Genomic DNA, 23,492 nt, shown 5'->3' on the forward strand with positions numbered 1-23,492 from the left:
TAAAGCTTATTTACAAAATCATCTACATACAGGTATACGACGGGAATTCAAAAAGTAAAGACACATTTGTGAAAAGCTGTACTTATTCTGATGATAGAAAACTGAAACATGCGTTATTTTTCTACGTAACCTCCCTGGACTTAATGTAGTTTTCTCGACATTTTACGAGTTTTTTTTTTTTTATTTCATCAGAAAATACGTTTTTTGGTTGCATCTGTAACCAATTTTGCACCGCAGCAATGACGTCTTCATCACTTTCAAATCTTCAGTTAAGGGTCCAAACATGTGAAAATCACTTGGAGCCAGGTCTGTACTGTATGGTGGATGTTCCAGCACCTCGAATCTCAACTTCTTTTTGCGTCGGCTGTCCGTTTGGCAGAATGTGGGCGAGCGTTATCTTGCTGCAGAATGACACCTCTTCACAGTTTTCCACGACGTTTGGATCTGATTTCAGGTTTTAGTTTCGTACACAACACATCACATCCACCATACAATACAGACCTGGCTTTAAAGCCTCGTTTACGCTGGGGCGACGTCTTGCAACATTGTGGCATGCTACGGAAATGTGGCGTGCGTCGCCTTGTAGCATGCTACAAAAGGCAACATCTTGCGGCGTATGTTGCATGCGGCAGGTTAATTTATACCAAAGTAACAGAATTTGTGCCACACGTGTGTCGGTCTTGCAGTATAAATGATGATAACGTATCGCAGCGGCGGCCTACTTGGTACTTGCACATGCAGCTAACAACGGAAATGAAAACCAAAGGAAAAGAAAACAGTGGTGGAAGAGAAGAGTATTTAAAGAAGGTCCACGAAATAGTATCCTAGGAACTAGAAGCACACGATGGTGCGTTATTTAGTAGTATGTGATTTCGTCCCAGGCGCGTTAGTCTGCCCCATACCGTTGCCAAAAGGTGACCTAACGGTAAATGTTTGCACAGGCACCGGGCCGGTCACCACCCCGTGTCAGGGCCCGGGGTGGGAATTTCAGCCCCCAGATCACCCAACTCTGCGGTACGACTGCCACACTACTTCCCTCGCAAGTAAACGGATGACGCACCTTAGACGAAAGCAACAATGACAACATGAGAATGGTGCTTTAGTTCTAAATGTTTTGAAATGCTTAACTACTACATAACACTTATTCAAAATTAATAAGCAAACATATTAATAGTATTAATAGTAAGACTGTATTAAAAACTTTCAGTGTTCGGCTCCACAAATTTAAATTATATGAGTTTTACTCCAGTGCATGGGAAATAAACATCCCAGGTTGGGATGCATAAACTAAAGCCAGAGGAGGGGATGGTCTGATGCAGAGGGGGGGAAATCCCTCCCCCCCCATCCCCTCCTGCAAATCGCACACTGCTGTGCATAGACATCAGGAGCCATGTACCTCCAGAAACCTCCCAAGTACTTAATGGATTCCTGCCGTGCAGAATTGCTGCTGATTACATTCCGTACGTAGACCAACATGCTATTAAGCAAGTGATCATAATGTTTGCCTCATCAGTGTACTACTCACATGATAAAAAGTTGTTTAATTTTGTGTAAGCGATACTTCTCTTCATCACACGTAATGCAAGAAAGAAGGAAAGCGATTAAAAATAGTTAAGTATTGCAACAATGACTTTGTTAACAGTGAGAAAGATTTTTATTTTTCATCACATATTTTGATTTGCAGTATAATTTGAGCCTTGACAGGGCTTCTTCAGTCTGAGACAAAGTGGAGGCTCTGAATCAAAGGTTGCATCGGCTATATAATAAGTTCAGCTGCTAATTTCTTGAACTACACTGTTGAGTGGAGGCTCATATGGCTGCTCTGATGAGGCAAATGTGTGTGTGTTTGGAACTATGTTTCTAGGAATCTCAGGAACTGGTTATTAAAAACTGATAAAAGATCAGATATGGAGGGAAGAATATGATAATTCAAGTGGTTAACTGTTGGAGCACTCATAACAAAGTTCCATAAATTGCCTCTTTTCAAAAAATCAATCATCCTCACATATTACCAGGAACTGAGACCTGACCAAAATTTGACATAGAAGGTAGGGATATTTTCCTTGGAGGTGGTAATTTTAATGTAACAAACAAAAACAAAGTATAGCCTGATCCGAAGTGTATTCAACTGTGAAGTTATTTTAACACATACTGGTCACCACATACATGCCCATCAGACATACAGCTATTCAAAGACCGCCTAAATGTAATAATATTGGAATACCTCTATTAAATGGTTCTAGTAAAGGGTGACTATATTTTGTTAAGCATTGGCTGGGGAAATTAATACATACATTAGAGATGTAAAAAGTGAGTCACATTGGTAGTAATACTGGGACTGAACACATTTCAGACAACTGGCTTTAAGTTCTAGTACACCCACATACAAGAGAAATATTTTAGAACTCATGTTTACCAACAGACCTGGCCTTAACAACAGTATTTTCAAAGAGACAGTGATTAGAGGCAATGATGCTTTTATAGTGGTTATGGTCCAGAGGTAAAAAGTTTATTGACAAAGGTAGGAGAGTCTTTCTGTTGGACAGAACTAATAGGCAGTAACTAACTTACTTCTTCTTGAAAGGAGTTGTAGGCAAAATTCAGAGACATTTCCAGGCATCAGATTAATATTTACCAATTAAAGTAATTAACTAATTGAATATCTGTCTTGGGTATTGTTATAAAAACATATATTATTAGGCACTTGACTCAAAGCTGCTTCTTTTTCGTGCTCTTTATTCTGTGTTATTCAAGTGGTCGACTTGCTAATTTGGATTTAGCAATGTTAATGGTACAAGGTGGGCCAATGCCCTTCTTGTCACCGCCTCCTATCCTCCCCCACCCCTGTCACCATGGTACAGAAGTTGTGGACCCCATCTGTTGGCATCTAGCATTATCCATCTGAAAGTATTATGGAACATATTTGAAATGTTTGAAAATTGTGTAATAGAAGTGGGACATAGAAACTAACCCAGTATTAACCTTGTTGGATGTGGGAAACCACCTAAAAACCACATCCAGACATTCAATTCGAGGCTGGCACATCTTGCCAAATCGCGGAAGTGGATTGCTAACACATGCAGCTATCAGTATGGGTCCCCTTGAGTCAAAACTGATAAAGGAAATTTGTAAGCTAAGCCTGAAGTTTAGAAGAAGTACCATAGTCAGATTTTGGCAAAATTTCTTCAGAAATTTATTTGATGTTCTAGTCTTATCTGAAGTCAGTGAATACATTAATACTTTCCATCCAGACACTCATTATGGTTGTTGAAACAGAAGACAAAAATCCAAGCTATTAAATTGTGCACTTATTAATGCAGCTAACCATGAGGCTCCTACAGTCATATCACCATTTAATCACAAAACTTCATAAATGTATGATATTGAGAAACAATTAAAGTGTTTAAACTGGATGAGGTGCTTCTACATGACAATTTCCATTAGATTTGCCACTGAATAAGGGGGGAGGGGGAAAAAAATTAAAAAAAAGTTTGTATCCTTGTTCATATTTATGAAGGATTTCTAGTTCAGCAAAAAGTTCCAGATGACTGGAAAAGAGCGTACATCACACTTTGAGGCCTGTTCTAGTGTACTGCTCCAGAATATGGGGTCCTTATCAAGCCTAGCAGCAGATATCATATGATGTCAAAAATGTACTGGTAGTTGGTGAATGATGTTTTATTTATATACAAGGCTACTTGTTTATTTTTGCTGGGCAGATATCGGTCTATTTTCTCAAAAAATAAATTACACAACCGCTGACAATTTGCATGTAACCCGTCATTCAACAACTTCATGAAGGCTGTAGGACAGGATACCTTGAATATAAAACTGTTGTGCTGCTAGTGTTGAAATAGTTTTTATGATCTCAGTGTCAGTTGGACATCAAATAGCAAAATTTCAACTGTATGTGAAGAGTGCACTGCTAAAATAAATATTCTGTGGTGACAGTTTCTCATCACAAAATATTAAGTGAATGAACATTATTAAGTTTCTGTTTAATGCTTTTTCAGGAAGGCAATTATAAATCACCTGCTGAGGGGCTGTTAACAAATGACCAGATCAGTGACTTGATGAGACAGCAATTTCAGATTGAACTAGATGGCCATGTGAAGGTGAAGACTATTGAGAAGAGAACAGAACCAAATGCCACAATCCAGCACTATGTAAGTAGACAATTAAATAAATAAATAAAAAAAATGAAACTTATAATACTGAAATGTCAGTTGTTATGAGGGCTTAGGTGTATGTCAAATATTATGAGTAGACAGTGAAAATGAAGTTACTTTTTACCTCACACAAATTGCTGTAAACGTTAGTTCTCAGTATAAGTTTTTCTTGACTTTCTGTTTCACAGAGTTTGGTCCAATGTTGAAATTTAGAAAAACAACTGAAAATTAGCTACATGTAACACATAATCTGTATGTATTCTTCACAACAGAATTTCATGACATTCATGTTCCCATTGTTCCATCATTGTTTAAGGAAGCAGTACTGAAGTACTTCATGTACTATCTGCTTGTGTTCTGACACACACACACACACACACACACACACACACACACACACACACGATCTCAGTGCAGAAGCACAACAGGGTCTGAGCTTCTTGTAGAAATACAGGACTTGCTACAAGCAAGTTTGTGAGTGGACAGCAGACACTACTAGAATGTAAAAAATTGAGAATTCGGATCAGACAGGAAGCGTGGCAGAATGGCCAAGGCAATCACTCTCGTTAAGTGTGGGAGATCCAGGTTCAAGTCCTGGTCCAGCACAAATTTTTAATATTCACTATGAAATTATTATATATATATATATATATATATATATATATATATATATATATATATATATAGGCCGGAGAAAAATTGTGTCATTTAATTTTAACCCTGGATAGCTGATGCCAGTTGGAACGAAAATTACTAATGTTGTGTAGGTCGGCAACGCACAATTTTTAAACTATGGAAACTTGGCGCCACGTGTTCCGGTTGGCCATGGTATTGTCCAGTTGTCATTCGTTGGTGGACTGGGAAGTGCTGTGGTTGTTGGTTCACACATACAAACGTCCCTCACCCCATCACTGCCCCAATGTGATATGCACACAGCTCGAATAGGTCTTGCTATTTGTAAGCTTTGCTTCGGAGCACACACACATCACCTGTGATTTAGTCATTCAGTAAGCATGGCAGCACAGTATTTGTTTGAAGAATAATGAGTTATTGTTTTTGTTTATGGACTAGCCGACTGTAATGCACATGAAGCTTGACGATTGTATGAGGAACGGTACCCAGTAAGACTCCACCCATACCCACAAACGTTTACAACAATTCACCAGCAACTTGCTGAAACAGGCTCGTTAGGAGGATATCATTGTGAAGATGGAAGGCCTCGAACATGACGAGATGTTGAAGTCACTATTCTCGAGTGCTTCAAGGAATCACCTACGACAAGTACTCGAGCAGTCGGACGCGACATGGGGGTCATTCACTGGTTAGCCTGGAAGGTTTTGAGGGATGGCGGCCAGCATCCATTTAGTTTCCACCCTGTCCAAGACCTAAATCATGTGGCAGACTGTGAACACAGGCTAGGGTTTTGCTGGTGGTTTCTGCGACGTGTTGCACGACATCTTGGCTTCCCCACCATTGTGTTGTTTACCGATGAGTGCATCATTCCATCGGAATGGCCTTTACAACACTCGAAACGTTCATTACTGGGCAAGGGGAAATCCTCACATCATGTACGTCCATGGACACCAGGAACGATTTTTGCTCAACATTTGGGCAGGCATTGTGGGTGACCGTCTGATTGGAATGGTCTGTCTACCTCCTCAACTTACTGGGGAAATTTACCTTCACTTTTTGCAAGAAACTCTACCCAGTTTGCTGGTAGGTGTTCCCCTGGACATACGGCTACATGCGTGGTTGCAACATGATGGGGTACCCGCACATAACAACTGAGTTGTGCGCTCATATTTAAATGAACTCTTGGATGGCTGTGTAATTGGCAGAGGTGCTCATAGGACATGGCCCCTGCAATCATCAGACCTCACGCCACCGGACTTTTTCCTGTGGGGATTCTTCAGGGTCCTAGTTCACCCACCTGGACATGAACCACTTAGAAATGAAGAGGAATTAATGGGTTGCACACAACATGCCACCAATCATATCAGAGCAACGCCGAGAATCTTTGGATGAGTTCGGCAAAACACCGTCCAATGTTACCACACTTTTGTCACGTCAGAGGGTTGCCAGTTCAAGCACCTGCTTTAAGTAAACAATGTCCTAGCTACAAAAATGGCCCTTTTCACTGCCGACACAATTTATAAAAGACTTTCTGTACACGTACTAACAGCTGTTGATGGGTTTGTTTCCGGTACATCTTATCATGAAACTACAATGGATATGTTGGGACTCCTGTGGATTCGCCCCCAGAGTGGAAGGCTGGCAGACTATCACCAAGTGTTCGGGCTGCTTTGACACATTGCGATCTCCAGCAGGCAAAGCATTCACAGTCATGCGTTGTCCAGAGCATTCGGCAACAGAGCCATCCTGCAGCCAGTTGGAGCTCATGGCGCCAAGTTTCATAGTTTAAAAATTGTGTATTGTTGACGTACACAACATTAGTAATTTTGATTCCTACTGGTATTAGTTATCCAGGGTTAAAATTTCGTGACACAATTTTTCTCCACCCTGTATATACTGAGGTGACAAAAATCATGGGGTACCTCTCAGTATCGTGTCAGGCCTCCTTTTGCCCAGTGTAGTGCAGCAACTCAATGTGGCATTAGCTGAACAAGTCATTGGAAGTGCCCTGCAGAAATATTGAGCCACAGTGCCTCTATAGTCATCCATAATTGCAAAAGTGTTGCCAGTGCAGGATGTTGTGCGCAGACTGTTGTTTCAATTATGTCACATAAATGTTTGACGGGATTCATGGTGGGCGATCTGGGTGATCAAATCATTTGCTCATTGTCCAGAATATTCTTCAAACCTATTGTGAACAGTTGTGGCTCAGTAACATGACATTGTTGCTTGGGAGTGTGGAACTCCATGAATGGCTGCTAACTGTCACCAAGTAGCCGAATATAACCATTTCCAGTCAATGATCAGTTCTGTTGGCTCAGAGGACCTAGTCCATTCTGTGTAAACATAGCTCACACCATTGTGGAACTACCACCAGCTTGCACAGTTCCTTGTTAACAACTTGGATCCATGGCTTCATGGGGTCTGTGCCACACTCAACTGTAGCATCAGCTCTTACCAACTGAAACTGGGACTCATCTGAGCAGGTCACGGTTTTCCAGTCATCTAGGGCCCAACTGATATGGTCATGAGCCCAGGAGAGGCACTGCAGGCAATGTTGTGCTGTTAGCAAAAGCACTTACAACAGTCGTCTGCTACCGTAGCCCATTAAAACCAAATTTCATTGTGCTGCCCTAATGGATATGTTCGTTGTATGTCCCACATTGATTTATGTGCACTGTTGCTTGTCTGGTAGTACTAACAGCTCTACACAAACACAGCTGCTCTTACGGTATGTTGATAATTTTTGCTTATGGACCGTCTGACAGCAACTGAATTAAATTATCAACATACCGTAATATTACACGCAGCTGAGGAAGGCAGGACTACAAAAGTTGAAGACAGCTGCTCTTGCTCATTAAGTGAAGGCTGCATTGTTTATGATGAGAGGTAATGCTTGAACTTTGGTATTCTTGGCACACTCTTGATACTATGGATGTCGGAATATTGAATTCCCTAATGATTTCCGAAGTGGAATGTCTCATGCATCTAGCTCCAGCTACCAATCCATGTTCAAAGTCTATTATTTACTGTCATGCTGCCATAATCACATTGGAAACCTTTTCACATTAACCACCTGAGTTCAAATGACAGCTCTGCCAATGCACTGCTATTTTATTCCTTGTGTACGCGATACTGTTGCCATTTGCATATGTGCATATCAATCACTATCCCATGACTTTTGTTGCCTCCATGTATTGTAAATGCATCGTAAGTGTATTGTTCACATTATCCTTTATTTTGCTTCATATCCATTTTTGCACGTTTTTTTGCATATATTGGAGAATCCAGTGTTAACAGCTTGTGACAGAATTAGTATTCAACTTGATTACATCTTCTCACGGAATGAGTATGTACTTCTGATTTCAGTGGTATTGCTTCTTGTTACTGAGTAGGCCTGTGCTTTGCAGTCTTGATAACCAAAGCTCTCATGCTTGCAAACGCTACAAATGCAACAGAAATGACAAAAATGTGTTCACACATTATTAACAGTATTTCGAACAAAACATTTTAGCAGAAATCAATGTTTTACAGTTATCCTCCCACTCCAATGAAAATCTGAAAGCAAATGAAACATACGTCTTGCGCTTTCGTCATTGGATCTACTAGTGAATGCTGTATAACTGTAAGTCACTAAATGCAATAGCATTAAGTATGGTGAAAATACATTCACTCTGTACCACACAACTGTACGTACAGATATGCACTTCAATGTAGAACATTTTTGCTGCATAGTAATACGTCTGCCATAATAATTATATAGTTTGTAAGTAATACTACAAAGCAAACTCATTGGTGAGAAACAACACCATTCAAAGTAGCAATACATACTCATTTCATGGCAAGATGTAATAAAGTAGAATACTAGATCTGTCAAAATCTGCGAACATGGAGGCCTCCATTAAATGCAAAAAATGGATGTGAACTAAAATAAAGTAGAATACGAACAATATACTTACAGTGCATTTAAATCAAGCAGTTCACACTTGGATTCATAAGCAGGAACTAATGTTCACAGACCAGTATGCTTTTTATGCGAAACAAAAACAAATTTAGAATCATGTAGTTCGCACAGTATGATGGATGAAAGCAAAATCAATCATATTGCAAGCAATATACTCACAATGCAAATGAAAAAGTGCATCACAGACACACAAAGTTGTAAAAAGGAACACAGTGTTATGAAATTAGCTTCTGTTTTGAATGAAACCAAAACAAATACGAAAGAATTTAGAATAAGAAACCAGAATGATGGACTGATAAACTTGAAGTGCTCCAAGTGGCCTGGCAGCATCCCAGAGTCATGCTACTGGGAGTCTCTATATGGGTTTCATCCCCATCACCTTCATAAATTGCAGTAAGTAAAGAAACATAATAGTAGAAGAAGCTCATCTTAAAGAAGTTCGGTTTGAAGAAGTTCAACGTGGACAAATATTACACAGTTTCGAAAAATCAGAAAGAAGGAAAGACTTTTTGAAGAACACTTTAATTATGACTCCATTTCTCTCTGTTCAAGAATATTTCTGCACTTCCACATCAACCATGTGGTAGATGATTGAATCCACAAGAATTTAAAGAATTCACACAACATCGTCATGAGCAGGAGTGCTATGGTACAGTGCACAAGACTCAAGGCTTTGTGATTATTTTGATTTTATCATAAAACTAAACACTGGACTAAATGTTTTCTTTCTAAAGTGTATTAACAGACACTTTTCTTAAAGTGATACTAAAGTAAAGTGAGTAAGTGGTGTGAATTACACTACACTCTTGCTAATCCGGCCATTCCTGGCACATATGAGTGCCGTATTAGTGGAAGTGCCCAATTATTGAGTGTCTGAAATTTACTTTATTCATTTATTTTGTTTTTTATTTTGTTTCTCTCCAAATAAACTACAATAAATCTCTGGATGTCATGAATTCAGTGCAACGAAGTTGCAATCAAGTCCTCGAATGAAGCACTAGTGTAATGATTAGTTCATGACATCCAGAGATTTATGGACCTATATGATATTTTCATTTATTTGGAGAGATGCATATGGGATCTGAAGATTGCATAATGAAATGCCGAAACTGGTAGCCTTCAAAATAAAATCGAATAAAATAACACAGCTGTCGTTGAGTTTAATTGAGATTGACAATTTCATCCTAATTATTGTTTATTCACGTTCTGTGATTTTTAAAATTATTATTTATGAGAGAATGATACCTATGGCTCTCACAGAGGGAAATGATACTTTGGAAACAATTATGCAGGTGATTTCATATCTGAGAACACCAAATGAATGAAAGATTTTCTCAAATGGACAAAAGATTTTGTCAAATAGATAACACATTTTCTTAGTTGGAAGAAATGTAGATGATAAATATATACAAATTTTAGGAGATCATCATTTAGATTTGGTGGAAGAAAACGTAGAAAACAAAATTGAATATTTAGATACTGTAAGTTCTGTATGGATGTTCCAGTAAATAAAATCAAAATATTAGAAAAGTAATTAATAGAAACAAAGGATAAGTTAAAACTAGTTACAACTAAAAATATAGAAATTTTTACATAATTTAAAAATGAAATGAAACAACAATTGGAGAAATTAGAAATTAGTCTGGGATCTCCTGGTAGTTATAGAACTTATCGTAATAGAGATCTAGTGAATAATACATTACTATATGCAGCATGTTGTGTCTGCTCGCCATACTTCCTCTAGGCGGTCGGCAGAATGTTAAGATTAGTGTTTTTGGCTTTGGTCTTTAACATTACGTATGAGAACCAGACCATTTGCCTCGTAACTTTAACACAACTCAGCAACCTGAAGATGTCCTGTGAACAAAACCAATCATAATAATAATCAGTAACATTAGTGCCATCTGTGGTAACCTCATTGCACAACGATGGGGATAAAAGTTATACTACTCTGTATAGACATATAAATAATCATATAAACTTTGAGTCTGTTAGAATGGAGTTAAGCATACAATTAGATGGTTTATATTTTGGTCACAAAAAGTGTGTGCTACATATGAAAAAACATTACTTTAAGAATATGTTTATTACAGTAAGTAAAAGACTGATAACCAGAAAAGTGAGAAGTAGTTACTAAGGTCTTATGAAAAGAAATAAGTTGGAGGCTTTAAATTGAAAGTGGCTGAAGGCATCATAACGCCATTGCCTACAGAAGTAGTTGTGGTCCCTATGAGTGCTGAGGCCCCAAACTTACCACTAGAGGGACCTGGGTGTGCACACACTCAAATGACAACAGACTGAGCTCGTGCACATGTTGGATCATCCACTGTACTCAGGTAGTGCTGAAAACAGAGAAATGGAGACCCCAAAAGAGGAGCAATGGGGTATAGTGAAAATATTATGTCATATTGAGTTTAGAGCCCAGCGGCAAACCTAGAAATAGTACCCTGAGTAATTTGAATGATTGGGAGGATTTAAATACTGCTATACACTAAACAAAAGTTTTTAATTTGCTTTGAAAAATCCTAGCATTATTCTTCATCTTGTTTTCTGTACAAATCTCTGCCAAGGACATTTATTATGAGTATTTTCTCTTCCCACCCATGGAAAAAAATTTAAACAGTTCACAATTTTTTCTGTAATTTATAAAATTCTATTTTTGGTAAATTTTTATTTTCAGAGAGAGAAGTTAGAAGAAGCACAAAAATGTTGGAGAAAATCAATCCACGAAGCATTTGAACGAGATGTTGAGGTCTTGCGTGTCAGACACAGTGCATTTAAAGCCTACAGAACCCCAAATCTGTACCCATTCTTGAAAATTCTGGATCCTGATGAGTACACTGAAATTATTATGCAGGTAAGCTTATTACCAAAGAAATCACTCCTAAGATCTTTTAATGGAGTTGTGCCAAGCATTTTCTGTGCTATGGTATATGACATTTTACAAGAAATTTCCAGTTTAAGGTCATTAAATGAGAATTTTACACTTGAGATCCAGCACCTAGTGCATTTTTAACCAGGCCCTGTTAATTCTTCTACTTCTCTCCCCTCGCTCAAATGATTCTTCTTGGACATTTATTTCAAAATCAGTTGGTACGTGGTTAAATGCAGAAACATTTCAGTGGCCTTTCCATTTTTCTGAATTGAAATTACATAGAGAAAAATTTGCTAACTGGATACTTCGAAACTAAATGGAATTGGATACTTTTTCCCATAGCATTGCATCAGATGCTGTAAATGTCTGTGATGTACTCTTGGTATGGATCAGTAGTGTGTGCTCCTGTGATTAATTTGCATTCACACACTAATCAGATCCAAAGTGATGTAGAATTTCTTTAGTGTATGTTAGTTCTAAATGTTAAGCATAATCAAGAAAAAATGAAAATGGAAATAGAAAAAGTTAGAAATTCCTATAAATAACCATCAAGATTTCCCCATAATCCATAATCCATATCTGCAGAATAGAAACGCTTCCTACTTAAAATAGCATTTCATTAAAAAGTAACAAACAGCACTGCATTAGACTTACAGTCTCTCAGCCATCGATCCTCTTTGGTAAAGTTTACAGGCCACATACTTGCAATTTGTATCCTGTTACGCAGGTAGGATCCTTGGATGCCCTTAAGCAAACACAGAATACCAGTTCATCTGCTTGGGAATGTGCAACAGTGTGCTATTTCAGTGCTGTAGCAATGGTTCCAAAACCCAGGAAATGTTCCTCATAAGCCAAAAAAAAGACCGACTCAGAGTAACAACTCATCAACAAATGCTGTACGGTAGAAATACAGCAATCATATGCCAGGCCAGCAATACATGTACTGTCTGTAGCAGTGTGCAAAATATTAAACATCGAGATCTGACCATGACAGAATGAAGAAATGCATTTGTCACAGAAGAGTCTTATTTCAGTGTAAGAATGGTTCTCTGTGTATGCTCATATGGAGGAAGGCAACAGCTGGTTCAGTCATGAGAATGTTGTGGAAAAAATTGATTTCGAGTGGTGTGGTAGTGGTAGTTTGGAGGAGTTGGATGGAGTATCATGTTGGATGAATGTTTGGAGCTTTGCATTTTCGTTGTTTGTTATTCTTATTGGTACGGAGATGAGATAATGCAACCACATGTTGTATTTTTGAGAGGTGCAGTTAGTCCAGGCTTTCTCTTTGAGAACAATAACATACCACCACATCTACCAGGTCTGATGGATGAATTTACTCAGGTAAAGATATTCCCTGCATGCACTGCCTAGTAAGATCTCTGGATCTGAAATCTGGAACACATTTGGGAGGCCAACTGTAGGCAGACTGTTGCCGGACCTCCACACACTATCTCTGTTAGTGTTTCCGGATCAACTCAAAATAGCCAACCATGTTGCTTGCAGAATATGTGGCCACTAATGACAACCCTAAACTCTATTAAGTATTTTATTGTTGTATAAGAGGTTTAATGGTTTTGTTAAATTATTTTGAAACATATATGCAGTGTTTCAGAATTTTTATTGTCAGGTGTTTCGGACACTATTTTATTTCTTATCTACTATCAAGAGGTTGTTGTCACAGGGAAAACAAAACTGGCATTACATGAGTCAGGGTGTGAATTGGTAGATCTCTTAATCTATCAATGAAAATAATCAATTTTTGAAAATATAATGTAATTGGATGGATAAAAAAATTTACTCACCAAGTAGCAGCAAGAGAACACACATATAAAAGAATTGAAATTTGTGAGCTTTTGAAGCTAGTGGCTCCTTCTTCTGGCAGAAGGATTAAAGGGGAAGAAAGAGGGGTGAAGGGAAAGGACTGGTGAGGTTTAGGTAATGAGGAAAGTTCAGAAAAGTTGCCCAGAACCCTAGGTCAGGGGAGACCTAATGGGTGGGGTGAGAAGGAAAGACTGATTGTTGTGGAATGCACTTGAGATTTGAATATTTGAGAGCTTAAAGGTGGAAGATTGAGTGTTATGTAAGACGGAGATTAGTGATAAAGCATTGTGCCCAAGTTACTAAGAGTGAAAAGCTAAATGCATTATATGTGGAAGAGGTGGGGGGCAGACAATAATAGACGGGTCAGAAAATAAAATATGTAGAAGATATACAATACTAGAAGGGTGTGAAGAAAGGAATCTTTACTGAGAAGAAATGCTGAGACCGAAGAAATTAATGCAAATTAAGATCAGGTGGGTAGGAAGAAAGAAAGACATGTTGTAACACCAGTTCCCACCTGCAGAGTTCTGAGAAACTGTTGTATGGGGGAAGAATCTCAATGGCACATGTGGTGAAACAGGCAGCATGGTCACAACTGTCATGTTGTAGAGCATGCTCTGTAACAGGATGTTGTGTGGTGTCAGTATACACCCTCTGCCTATGCCCATCATCCCAACCAATGAACAGTGTTTATATAACAGCTGGCACATGAGGTGCCATTTCACAGGTAACTCTCCCTTTGATAGTATGTGTTTCACCAGTTACAGGACTAGTGTAGGTCATTGTAGGAGGGTACAGGGGGTACGTTTTACAGGGGGATGCTCACAGGGGTAGGAGTCATAGAGTAGGGAAATAGGCGCAGAAGGAGTGTATGGTCTGACAAGGATATTGTGGAGATTGGAATGGTGACGAAAAGCTGTTCCAAGTGTGGTGGGCAAAATGTCTGACAGAATGGGGCTCATTTCAAGTTAAGATTTTAGGAAGTCATAGCCTCATCAAAGTAGCCAATTAATACTTTCGAGGCCAGGATAATGCTGAGTGACAAGAGATGTTCTTCTACGTTGTTTTTTGGAGGGTTCAGCTTACCTGGATTGGATGTGATTGCGAGGGAAATCTGCTTTTGAACTAGGCTGGTAGGGTAATTATGTCCAGTGGATGCTGAGGTGAGAATGGTGGTGTGTTGCTGTAGAAAGACTTTTTACAGCAATACACCACACATTAACAAATGCCAAAGCTGTGTGTGTGTGTGGGGGGGGGGGGGGACGTTTGACATGGACAGGATGGCAACTGTCAAAATGTAACCACTATAGTTTGTTAACAGGTTTAATATGAACAGAAGTGTATAGCTGACCCTCGAAGAGGATGAGGTTGAATATGAAGGAAAGTGGAATGGAATTCACAATATGACCATGTGAAACTTAACTGGGAGAATGTATTAAGAATTTATTCTTGTAATCTCCAAACACATTCTCCCAGTTAAATTTCACATAGTCCTATTCTTGGAATCTCTAAATATGCCCTCCCAACTAAATTTCACATGGTTCTATTCCGAATCCCATGCCACTTACCTTGATATTTGACCTCATCCTCACTGAGGGACAGCTACACACTTCTGTTCACATTAAACCTGCTAACAAACAACAGTACTTACATTTTGACAGTTACCATTCTTTCCAGGTCAAATGTTCTCACCCAAACAGCCCTGGCATTCAAGGCAAACATATTTGTTCAAATGCAAACTCTTAACAGCAATACACCCCATTCTCACCTCTATTCACTGGACATAATTACCCCTCAGTCCACCCCTGGTAGCTGAGTGGTCAGCGCGATCGAATGTCACACCTAACGGCCCCGGGTTCGATTCCTGGCTGGGTCGGAAATTTTCTCCACTCAAGGACTGGGTGTTGTGTTGTCCTTATCATCATCATTTCATCCCCATCGAGATGCAAGTCACCGAAGTGGCGTCAACTTGAAAGACTTGCACCAGGCGAACGGTCTACCCATTGGGAGGCCCTAGTCACCCGGCATTTTCATTTTACCACTCAAGCCTCATCCAAAAGCAGTCTTCCCGAGCAATCACTTTGAATTATGGCACTGCTGATCTCTCCAAAAAACAGCTTAAGAGTACATGCGCTGTCACTCAGTGTTGCCCTCAGCTTGCATGTTGTAATCATCTTCTTCACCTTCTTAAAATCATGCACTGAAATGATTTCCATTCTTTTTGACATTTTGTCCACAACACCTAGAACAGCTTTTTATCACCCTGCCAATCTCCACAATATCTTTGTCAGACACTATGCTCCTTTTGCACCTATTTCCCTACCCCTTTAGCTCTTACCCTAGTGACTGTCCTCACTATAAGACTTGTCCTGTACACTCTTATACCACTCTCGACTAACCCTGTGTCTGGCAAAAACATATACTGTCAAATGGAGAATGTCCTGTGAAATTACACATCAAGTACCAGCTGTTATGTAAACACTGTTCGGACTTTTATATTAGTATGACTACCACCTTGGTACCAGTTAGGATCAACGGGCTTAGGAAGAGGGTGTATACTGGCAACACACAATATCCTTTTGCAGAGCATGCTCTACAGCATGAGAGTCCTGACCTTGCTGCCTGTTTCACTACATGTGCCATCTGGATTCTTCCCTCAGACACCTGTTTCTTAGCACTCTGCAGGTGGGAATTGGCGTCTTAACATGTTCTTGGTTTTTGCTGCCCACCTGGCCTTAATTTACATTCATTTCTTAAGTCTCAACATTTCTACTTAGTAATTATTCTTTTCTTCACTCCCTTCTAGTTTCCTATATCTCCTATATCTTTTATTTTCTGACCTGTTTATTTTTGCCCCCCACCTCTACTACATAAAATGCACTTTGCTTTCCCCTCTTATTAACTCATGCACAATGCTTTGTTAGTAATCTCTGTCTTGCATATTACCCAATCTTCCACTTTTAAGTTGTCAGGTTTTGAAGTGTCATCCAATGCAGCCCCCAACAATCAGTCTTTCCTTTTCATCCCGTCTGGTAGGTCACCCTGACCCATGGTTCTGGGTGACTTTTACGAATCCTGACCATTTCCTAAACCTCACCAGTCTTTTTCCCCTCACCCCTCTTCCTCCCCCTTCAGCCCTTCTGCCAGAAGAAGGTGTCACTGTCTCCAAAAGCTTGCAAATTTCAGTACCTTTTGTGTGTGTTCTCCTGGCACCACTTGGTGAGTAGTTTTTTTTTTATCTATGCAATTATATTAGATCTCATTAACTGGTAGATAGTTTAGATTATTTGAAAGGGGAAATTGATAGGTAGAATTTGAATAAAGTGGGAGTTCCTGAAGTGTGTTTGGGGAAAGAAGAAGACTTATGGTCAGCTCAATATAGGGTTGTCAACACAGTATCAAATAGGGGTAATGTAGGAGTGGGTCTAATAATGAACAAGAAAATTCGGATACAGGTAAGCTACTATAAACACCATAGTGGACATATGATCATAGGCAAGATAGACACAAGGCCAACATATATGCAATAGTAGTAAAAGTTTATACGTTAACTAGCTCCACAGATGACGAAGAGATTGAAAGAATGCATGACAAGATAAAGTAAATTATTCAGATAGCTTTTGGTTTGAGAATAATATAAGAAGGTTGTACATGTAGAAAAGACATGGAGACACCGGAAGGTTTCAGATTGATTGTATAATGGTAAGACAGAGGTTTTATAACCAAATTTTAAACTGGAAAACATTTCCAGGAGCAGAGGCAGATGCTGATCATAATTTATTGGTTGTGAACTATAGATTAAAACTGAAGAAATTACAATTAGGTATGAAATTCAGTAGATGGGACCTGGATATCCTGAAAGAACTACAGATTATTAGAAGTTTTAACAGTAGCATTAGGCAACAATTATCTGAAACAGGTAAAACAATGCAGAAGAAAAAATGAGTAGCTTTGAGAGAGTTAATAGTAAAGATACCACAGTGTCAAACAGATAAGAAGACAAGGCCTTGTAGGGATTCTTGGATATCACAGATCATCATCATCATCATCTTGGACATTTTCCAGCCTCTGGCCGGATCTGTATGTAACATAGACCTCTCCATCATCTTCTGTCTTGCTACCATCTCTCCATCTTCACCTTGGTCCAGTCTTCTCCTTTCTTCTGGACGCATTCCTCTACTCCTTTCAGCCATCTGTCTCTCGGTCTTCCTCTTGGTCTCTTTCCTTCCAGTTTCATCTCGTGTATCCTCTTCTTTTCCATTCTCTTAACGTGTACATACCATCTCAGCCTTGATTTCTCTATCTCCTCCTGTAATGGTTCCACCTTCATTAACTCTCTGATCCTCTCATTTCTTAACCTGTATATCTTTGTCACGCCAATACTGTTTCTCAATAATTTCATCTCACTAGCTTGTACTTTGCTTTTCTCTCTTCCTTTCATAACCCAGGTTTCTGACGCATATGTCAGGATCGGGACATAGTATGACTGGTATATAACCTTTTTACTGATTTGAGGTACATCCTTGCTCCATATCAGGCCTCTAACACTGTTCTGAAATGCTTCTGCTTTTCTCCCCCGCTCGTTTATTTCTCTGACTTTTTTCCATCTTCCTGTATCAGGCTTCCTAGGTACTTGAAACTCTCCACTCTCCTCAATCGTTCCCCACCAGTTGTTATTCTCATTGTTCCTCTCTCCTTCTTTCTTGTTGTGATAATGATCTCACTCATACTTATACTAAATTTCACCCCATATTCTTGTACTGTTTGTTCCCATACGTCCAACTGCTCTTGTACTACCTCCTCCTTATTCCCCCAAATAATCAGATCATCTGCAAACACCGTAGCTTTAATCTTCCTTTCACCAATTACTTGTGCTACTGTACCCATCACGACAATAAAGAGTAATGGTGAAAGTGCACTTCCCTGCCTTACCCATTTCTCTGTTCAATCCAAGCTGATCTCTCTCCTCCCACTTTCACACAGCTCACACTTTCATGGTACATTTTCCTTATCCTCAGATAATCTGTTTTGCTACTCCTCTGTTCTCCAGGACTTTCCATACTTTGCTTCTACGTACACTATCATACGCTTTTTCTATGTCCAGGAAGGTCATTAGTAGATCTATTCCATATTCATAGTGCTGTTCCTGCAGTTGTCTTACAGCAAAAAGTAGATCCACCATGTACCTTCCATTTCTGAAGCCATATTACTCTTCTCTCATTCTTCCTTCTAATTTTGCCCGAATTTGTGCTTCCAAAATTTTCTCAAAAATCTTTGCACAATGACTCATCAGTGTTATCCCCCGATAGTTCTTGCACTCTTTTCTATTTCCCTTCTTAAAGATCGGGACAATTATTCCCTTCTTCCAGTCTTCTAGTATCATCTTCTGTCTCCACGCAATTTTTGTTATTCGATATAGCCATTCTATCCCCACCTCTCCTGCTGCTCTCACCATCTCTACACTTAGCTCATCCAGACCTGGTGACTTCCCTCCCTTCATCTTGTCCAATGCCTCTTCCACTTCTCCCCATGTAATGTCTTTTTCTGTTTGCTGTTCCTCCTCTTTTTTCTCCTCAGCTTGTTCCTCCTCATCCAGGTCTCCATTCGGGTTCAGGAGTTCTTCAACATACTCCTTCCACATATTCTTGAGTTCCTCCTTGTTCTCTACATCTGGTCCACTTTTGTTCACCATTCGAGCATAATCTGTCGTGCTGTTCTTTAATCACCCCATATAAAACCTTTTTTTGAACCTTCACTATCCTCCTCCATCATTCTGGTCCACTGTTCCATCCACTTTCTTCTTTCCTTTGCCACCAATCTTTTTGCATCTTTCTTGTTTGCCGATACTCTTCTCTTATCTCTACTGTTCTCTTCTGGAACCATACCCTAAAGGCTCTATTCTTCTGTACTATATCCTTTGTTTTATTATTCCAACAGGGTGTTTCTTTCCATCTCTTTTTGTTGCTTGTCCTCCCACATATTGCTTCCGCCGCACTTGCTAATGTTCGCCTTAATCTACCCCATTCCTCTTCTACCATTTTTGGTTCATCCTTTGGGATGCTTTCCTTTACTACCTGTAGGTACTGTAGCCTGCTTTCTTCCTCCTTCAACTTCCATACCCTTATACGTCTCTCCTGGTTTTCTGTCCCTTTATTATTCTAAGTTCCTCTCAGGTTCATTACCAGCAAACGGTGGTCAGTATCCAAGGCCTCTGATGGTAATACCTCAATGTCAATTATGCTCCTATTGATCTCACTATCGTACAGGAAGTAGTCAACTATCGACTTTCTCTTTAAGTCTTGACTGTACCAGGTAATCTTGTGGCTCTCTAAAGAGTTCCCAACCAGCAAGCCATTCCTTTGAGAGAACTCCAATAGTCTTTCTCGTTCCTCATTTCGGCAGTCCTAACCCTCTGGTCCAAGCACACTTTTGCAGCCTTGTCTTTCTCTTCCGAAGTGTGCGTTTAAATCTCTCATTACTGTCATATTCTTGCTTCCCATCTGCTTCTTCATTTCCTCTTCAAACTCTTGCTTCTCCTCAGAAGTGCAACCCACCTGTGGCACATACACTTGTATTACCTCTATGGTCGTCCCCTTGAGTGATATTTTGGTCTTCATCATCTTATCACTTATTCTCTTCACTTCCTCTTTTAATCCATCTCTTACTATTATTCCGACTCAATTTCTCCTTCCTTCCTCATTTCCACTCCAGTACAGTCAATAGCCTTTCCTCAGTTCTCTCCTTCCTTCTCCTTTCCATCTTGTTTCAGCTAACCCCAATATGTCTAACTTTCTTCTTTCCATCATGTCTACCATCTCCTCCGCCTTTCCAGTCAATGTTTGTATATTTAATGTTCCAAATCTTAGTCCTTGTTTATAGCCAGTTCACTGTCGATTAAATCCATCCTTTCCGAGGCTCATTCTATTTTTGAAAGCAGAAATCATGATCCACTACTGGCTTGCTGGGCCTATCGTAGCTTCACCAGAGCCCCGTTAGCGATCACTTTTCAGGGTTCCTGTAGGACCTTCACAGCTACTGTAATGGTCCCGGGGCATACACAGTCCCCACTGTACCTCGCTCCTACAGGCAGTCCCCTACTTCATGCCGTTGCCCTTCTCCCACAACTTGGACAAGGGGTTGGACTTGTGGGAGATATTGAATTTAATTGATGAGAGGAGAAAATATAAAAATGTGGCAAATGGAGCAGGCAAAAGTGAACACAAATGTCTAAAAAATTAGTTTGACAGAAATTTAAAATGCTAAGTGGGAATGGCTAGTGGACAAATGAAAGGCTGTAGAAGCATGTGTATCTGTGGGAAAGATAGCTACTACCTATAGGAAAATTAAAGAAGTCTTTGGAAAAAAAGGGAAGTAGCTGTATGAATACAAAGAGCTCAGATTGTAAGCCAAGAAGGGAAAGCTGAAAGGTGGAAGGAATATATAGAGTATCAGTATAAGGGAAACAGATTTGAGGACAACATTATAGGAAGGGAAGAGGAAGTAAAGGAAGATGAGATGTAATACTGTGAGAAGAATTGGACAAAGCACTGAATTATCTAAGTCAGGGCCGTTCAGCAAAGCCGATTGGGAGTGTGCAGCTGTGAGAAGTGAACAGAGTGACAGGTGAGAGCAACAGAAAGAGCACAAGCCTTGTCAGCTGCCAGTCCCAGATGTGAACACATTTGGACATGGCAGAATCATCAAGCAGCTCTAACAGTGGGCAGGCCCTCAGTGCCACCCTGTTTTAATGCTATATGGGCAGGTTCTGTACCTTTTTACTGAACACAATGATTGAGTAAAATGTGTAGTGTGTTACATTGCATTAAACCACATAAAGAAATTCAATTTAAGACATCATTATGCAGTAAATCATGCAACAGCATATTGCAAATATGTTGATGATAAACAAAAGACAATAATCCTTGAACTGAAAGCTAGCTTTCCAGGTGAAGTAAGTTACAACTTAATAATAAGTTTTGTTCATAATATTGTGGCAATGGAAGAAGTAAGACAAAACTGCTGTTCGATGCACTTGCAGCCATTGTGGAGAAGTTTGGTCTGACATGGGAATTGCTAACTTCCGTAGCAACAGGAGTTGCTCCAGCTATCACTGGCAAAATCAGTGGTTTAGTTGGGCACATCCAAAGAAAATTAAGAATCATGACTTGCCTGATTCATGAACAACATTTGTGTCCCAAAAGCATAAAACTGAACTTTGTAATCAGCTTGGTTCTGGAAATCATTAATTCTGTTTGAGCAAAAGGGTTCAGTCATCACTTATTCAAAGCAACCCTCGATAAAGTCGGTTGTGAATATGGTGATTTGCCCTATCACTGTGATGTTTGCTGACTCATTCTTGCAACTGCACCAAGAAGTATCATTATTCATGAAAATGAAGAGAGAAAGTGTTCCTGGACTGTCAGATGATAGATGGATTTATGATTTAGCCATTCTAACTGATGTAACAGGACATCTTCAGGAGTTGGATGTGCCATTTCAAGGGAGGATATTCTCATCATCATTTCTGTGGCAAAATAAAAGAGCATTCAAGATGAAACTGTTGCTGGAGGCTAGAAACATCTCTTATTGAAATTGTCATCATTGACAAACTTTACCATTGCTGGAGAGTATACAGATCTTAAAAGAAAATAATGTGTTGAATTTGAAACAAGATTCACTGGTATTTTGCACCTGAAACAGATTTAGGAGACATCGATTCTGTAAGACATGCAGTCCGCAGCTCGTGGTCGTGCGGTAGCATTCTCGCTTCCCATGCCCAGGTTCCTGGGTTCGATTCCCGGCGGGGTCAGGGATTTTCTCTGCCTCGTGATGACTGGGTGTTGTGTGATGTCCTTAGGTTAGTTAGGTTTAAGTAGCTCTAAGTTCTAGGGGACTGATGACCATAGATGTTAAGTCCCATAGTGCTCAGAGCCATTTGAACCATTTGTAAGACATGCTCTCCCACCGGAAAGCATAGATCTTCAGTGTCATTCATAATTGAAAGATATATATCAGAGCAGAAAGACGTAGAGTGACTTTTACAAACATGTGTCGCAAAAGTGTTATCCAAAATTTCATAGGCGTAGAGCAAGGATGCTTAGTCTGTTCGGATCAATGTACAATTGTGAATATTTGTTTTCCCTAATGAAACTATGTGAAACATGACTTAGGTGCTCCATATCAGATTATCATCTGTGTTATAACTTCAAGTTGAACAAATATATTTCAAGGACGACGCAATACATGAAAGTCACAGATCAAGTAAACAGAGTAAGACGTGTGTACACTTTAACAGTCAAATCATAACTGAGTCTGAGTCTAGCGGCCGCTGGCTGGCTGGCCGCTTAGGTGGCGCTGCTGCTGCTGCATGGCTGGCAGACAGCGCCGCATGTAGAGGACACGCGTAACTGCGCGGCAGCACTTTGAAAGATCGGCAAGTCACAACAATCTGAAATGTGTTTTGACACTGAGATACAGGGAAGATCTCGTCAGTCTCGTTTAATTCGTTTTAAAAATCCTATCCATGTTACTTTTACACTAAAGCAGGTACATAATATTGGTACAAAGACAAACAATAGTCAGTATTAACTCATTTGCGTAATTCCACCAAAGTCACACAATAGAAAATATTTTATTAAGAGCTCAGGACCTACAAAAATTGTCCAAAGCCAGCAAATCATTAGCTGCCATGAGGGGAGTGAAATGAAAACCATAAATGAGTGATAAAAATAAAAAAATGATACAGTTGCTTGTAAGTTATTAAGCTTGTTCTTCATACTATGTTTGATGTTTGTTAGGTTTTAGCATTTTGCAGATGCACAAGGTGTCCACCTAACAAACAACTTGCACCAGGAATGAACAGCTATCTATCACTTGGGCAGTGCATATTCTTGAAATTCACCATAGATTAAAGGCATAACAGGGTGATGCATGTTTATAATAGAAGGAAGTCTATAAATATAGTATAAAGCTTGTAAGTGGCATGATGTCAGTATCAGATACTCCTTGGTCAAATCATTTGAGTACGATT

At 39.5% G+C, this 23,492-nt stretch overlaps 1 protein-coding gene across 1 annotated transcript in view; it reads left to right on the top strand.

Moving 5' to 3' along the window:
• Positions 1–23,492, top strand: part of LOC126236756 (DNA-directed RNA polymerase, mitochondrial) — a 295,970-nt gene that overhangs the window by 80,070 nt on the left and 192,408 nt on the right. The window contains exons 8-9 of the mRNA XM_049946296.1: positions 4,014–4,166; positions 11,447–11,623. Of these exons, the coding sequence (XP_049802253.1) occupies positions 4,014–4,166; positions 11,447–11,623 (330 nt within the window). The remainder of the gene's footprint in view (positions 1–4,013; positions 4,167–11,446; positions 11,624–23,492) is intronic.

The sequence above is a fragment of the Schistocerca nitens genome, chromosome 2, assembly GCF_023898315.1.
Source record: "Schistocerca nitens isolate TAMUIC-IGC-003100 chromosome 2, iqSchNite1.1, whole genome shotgun sequence".
NCBI classification, from domain to species: domain Eukaryota; kingdom Metazoa; phylum Arthropoda; class Insecta; order Orthoptera; family Acrididae; genus Schistocerca; species Schistocerca nitens.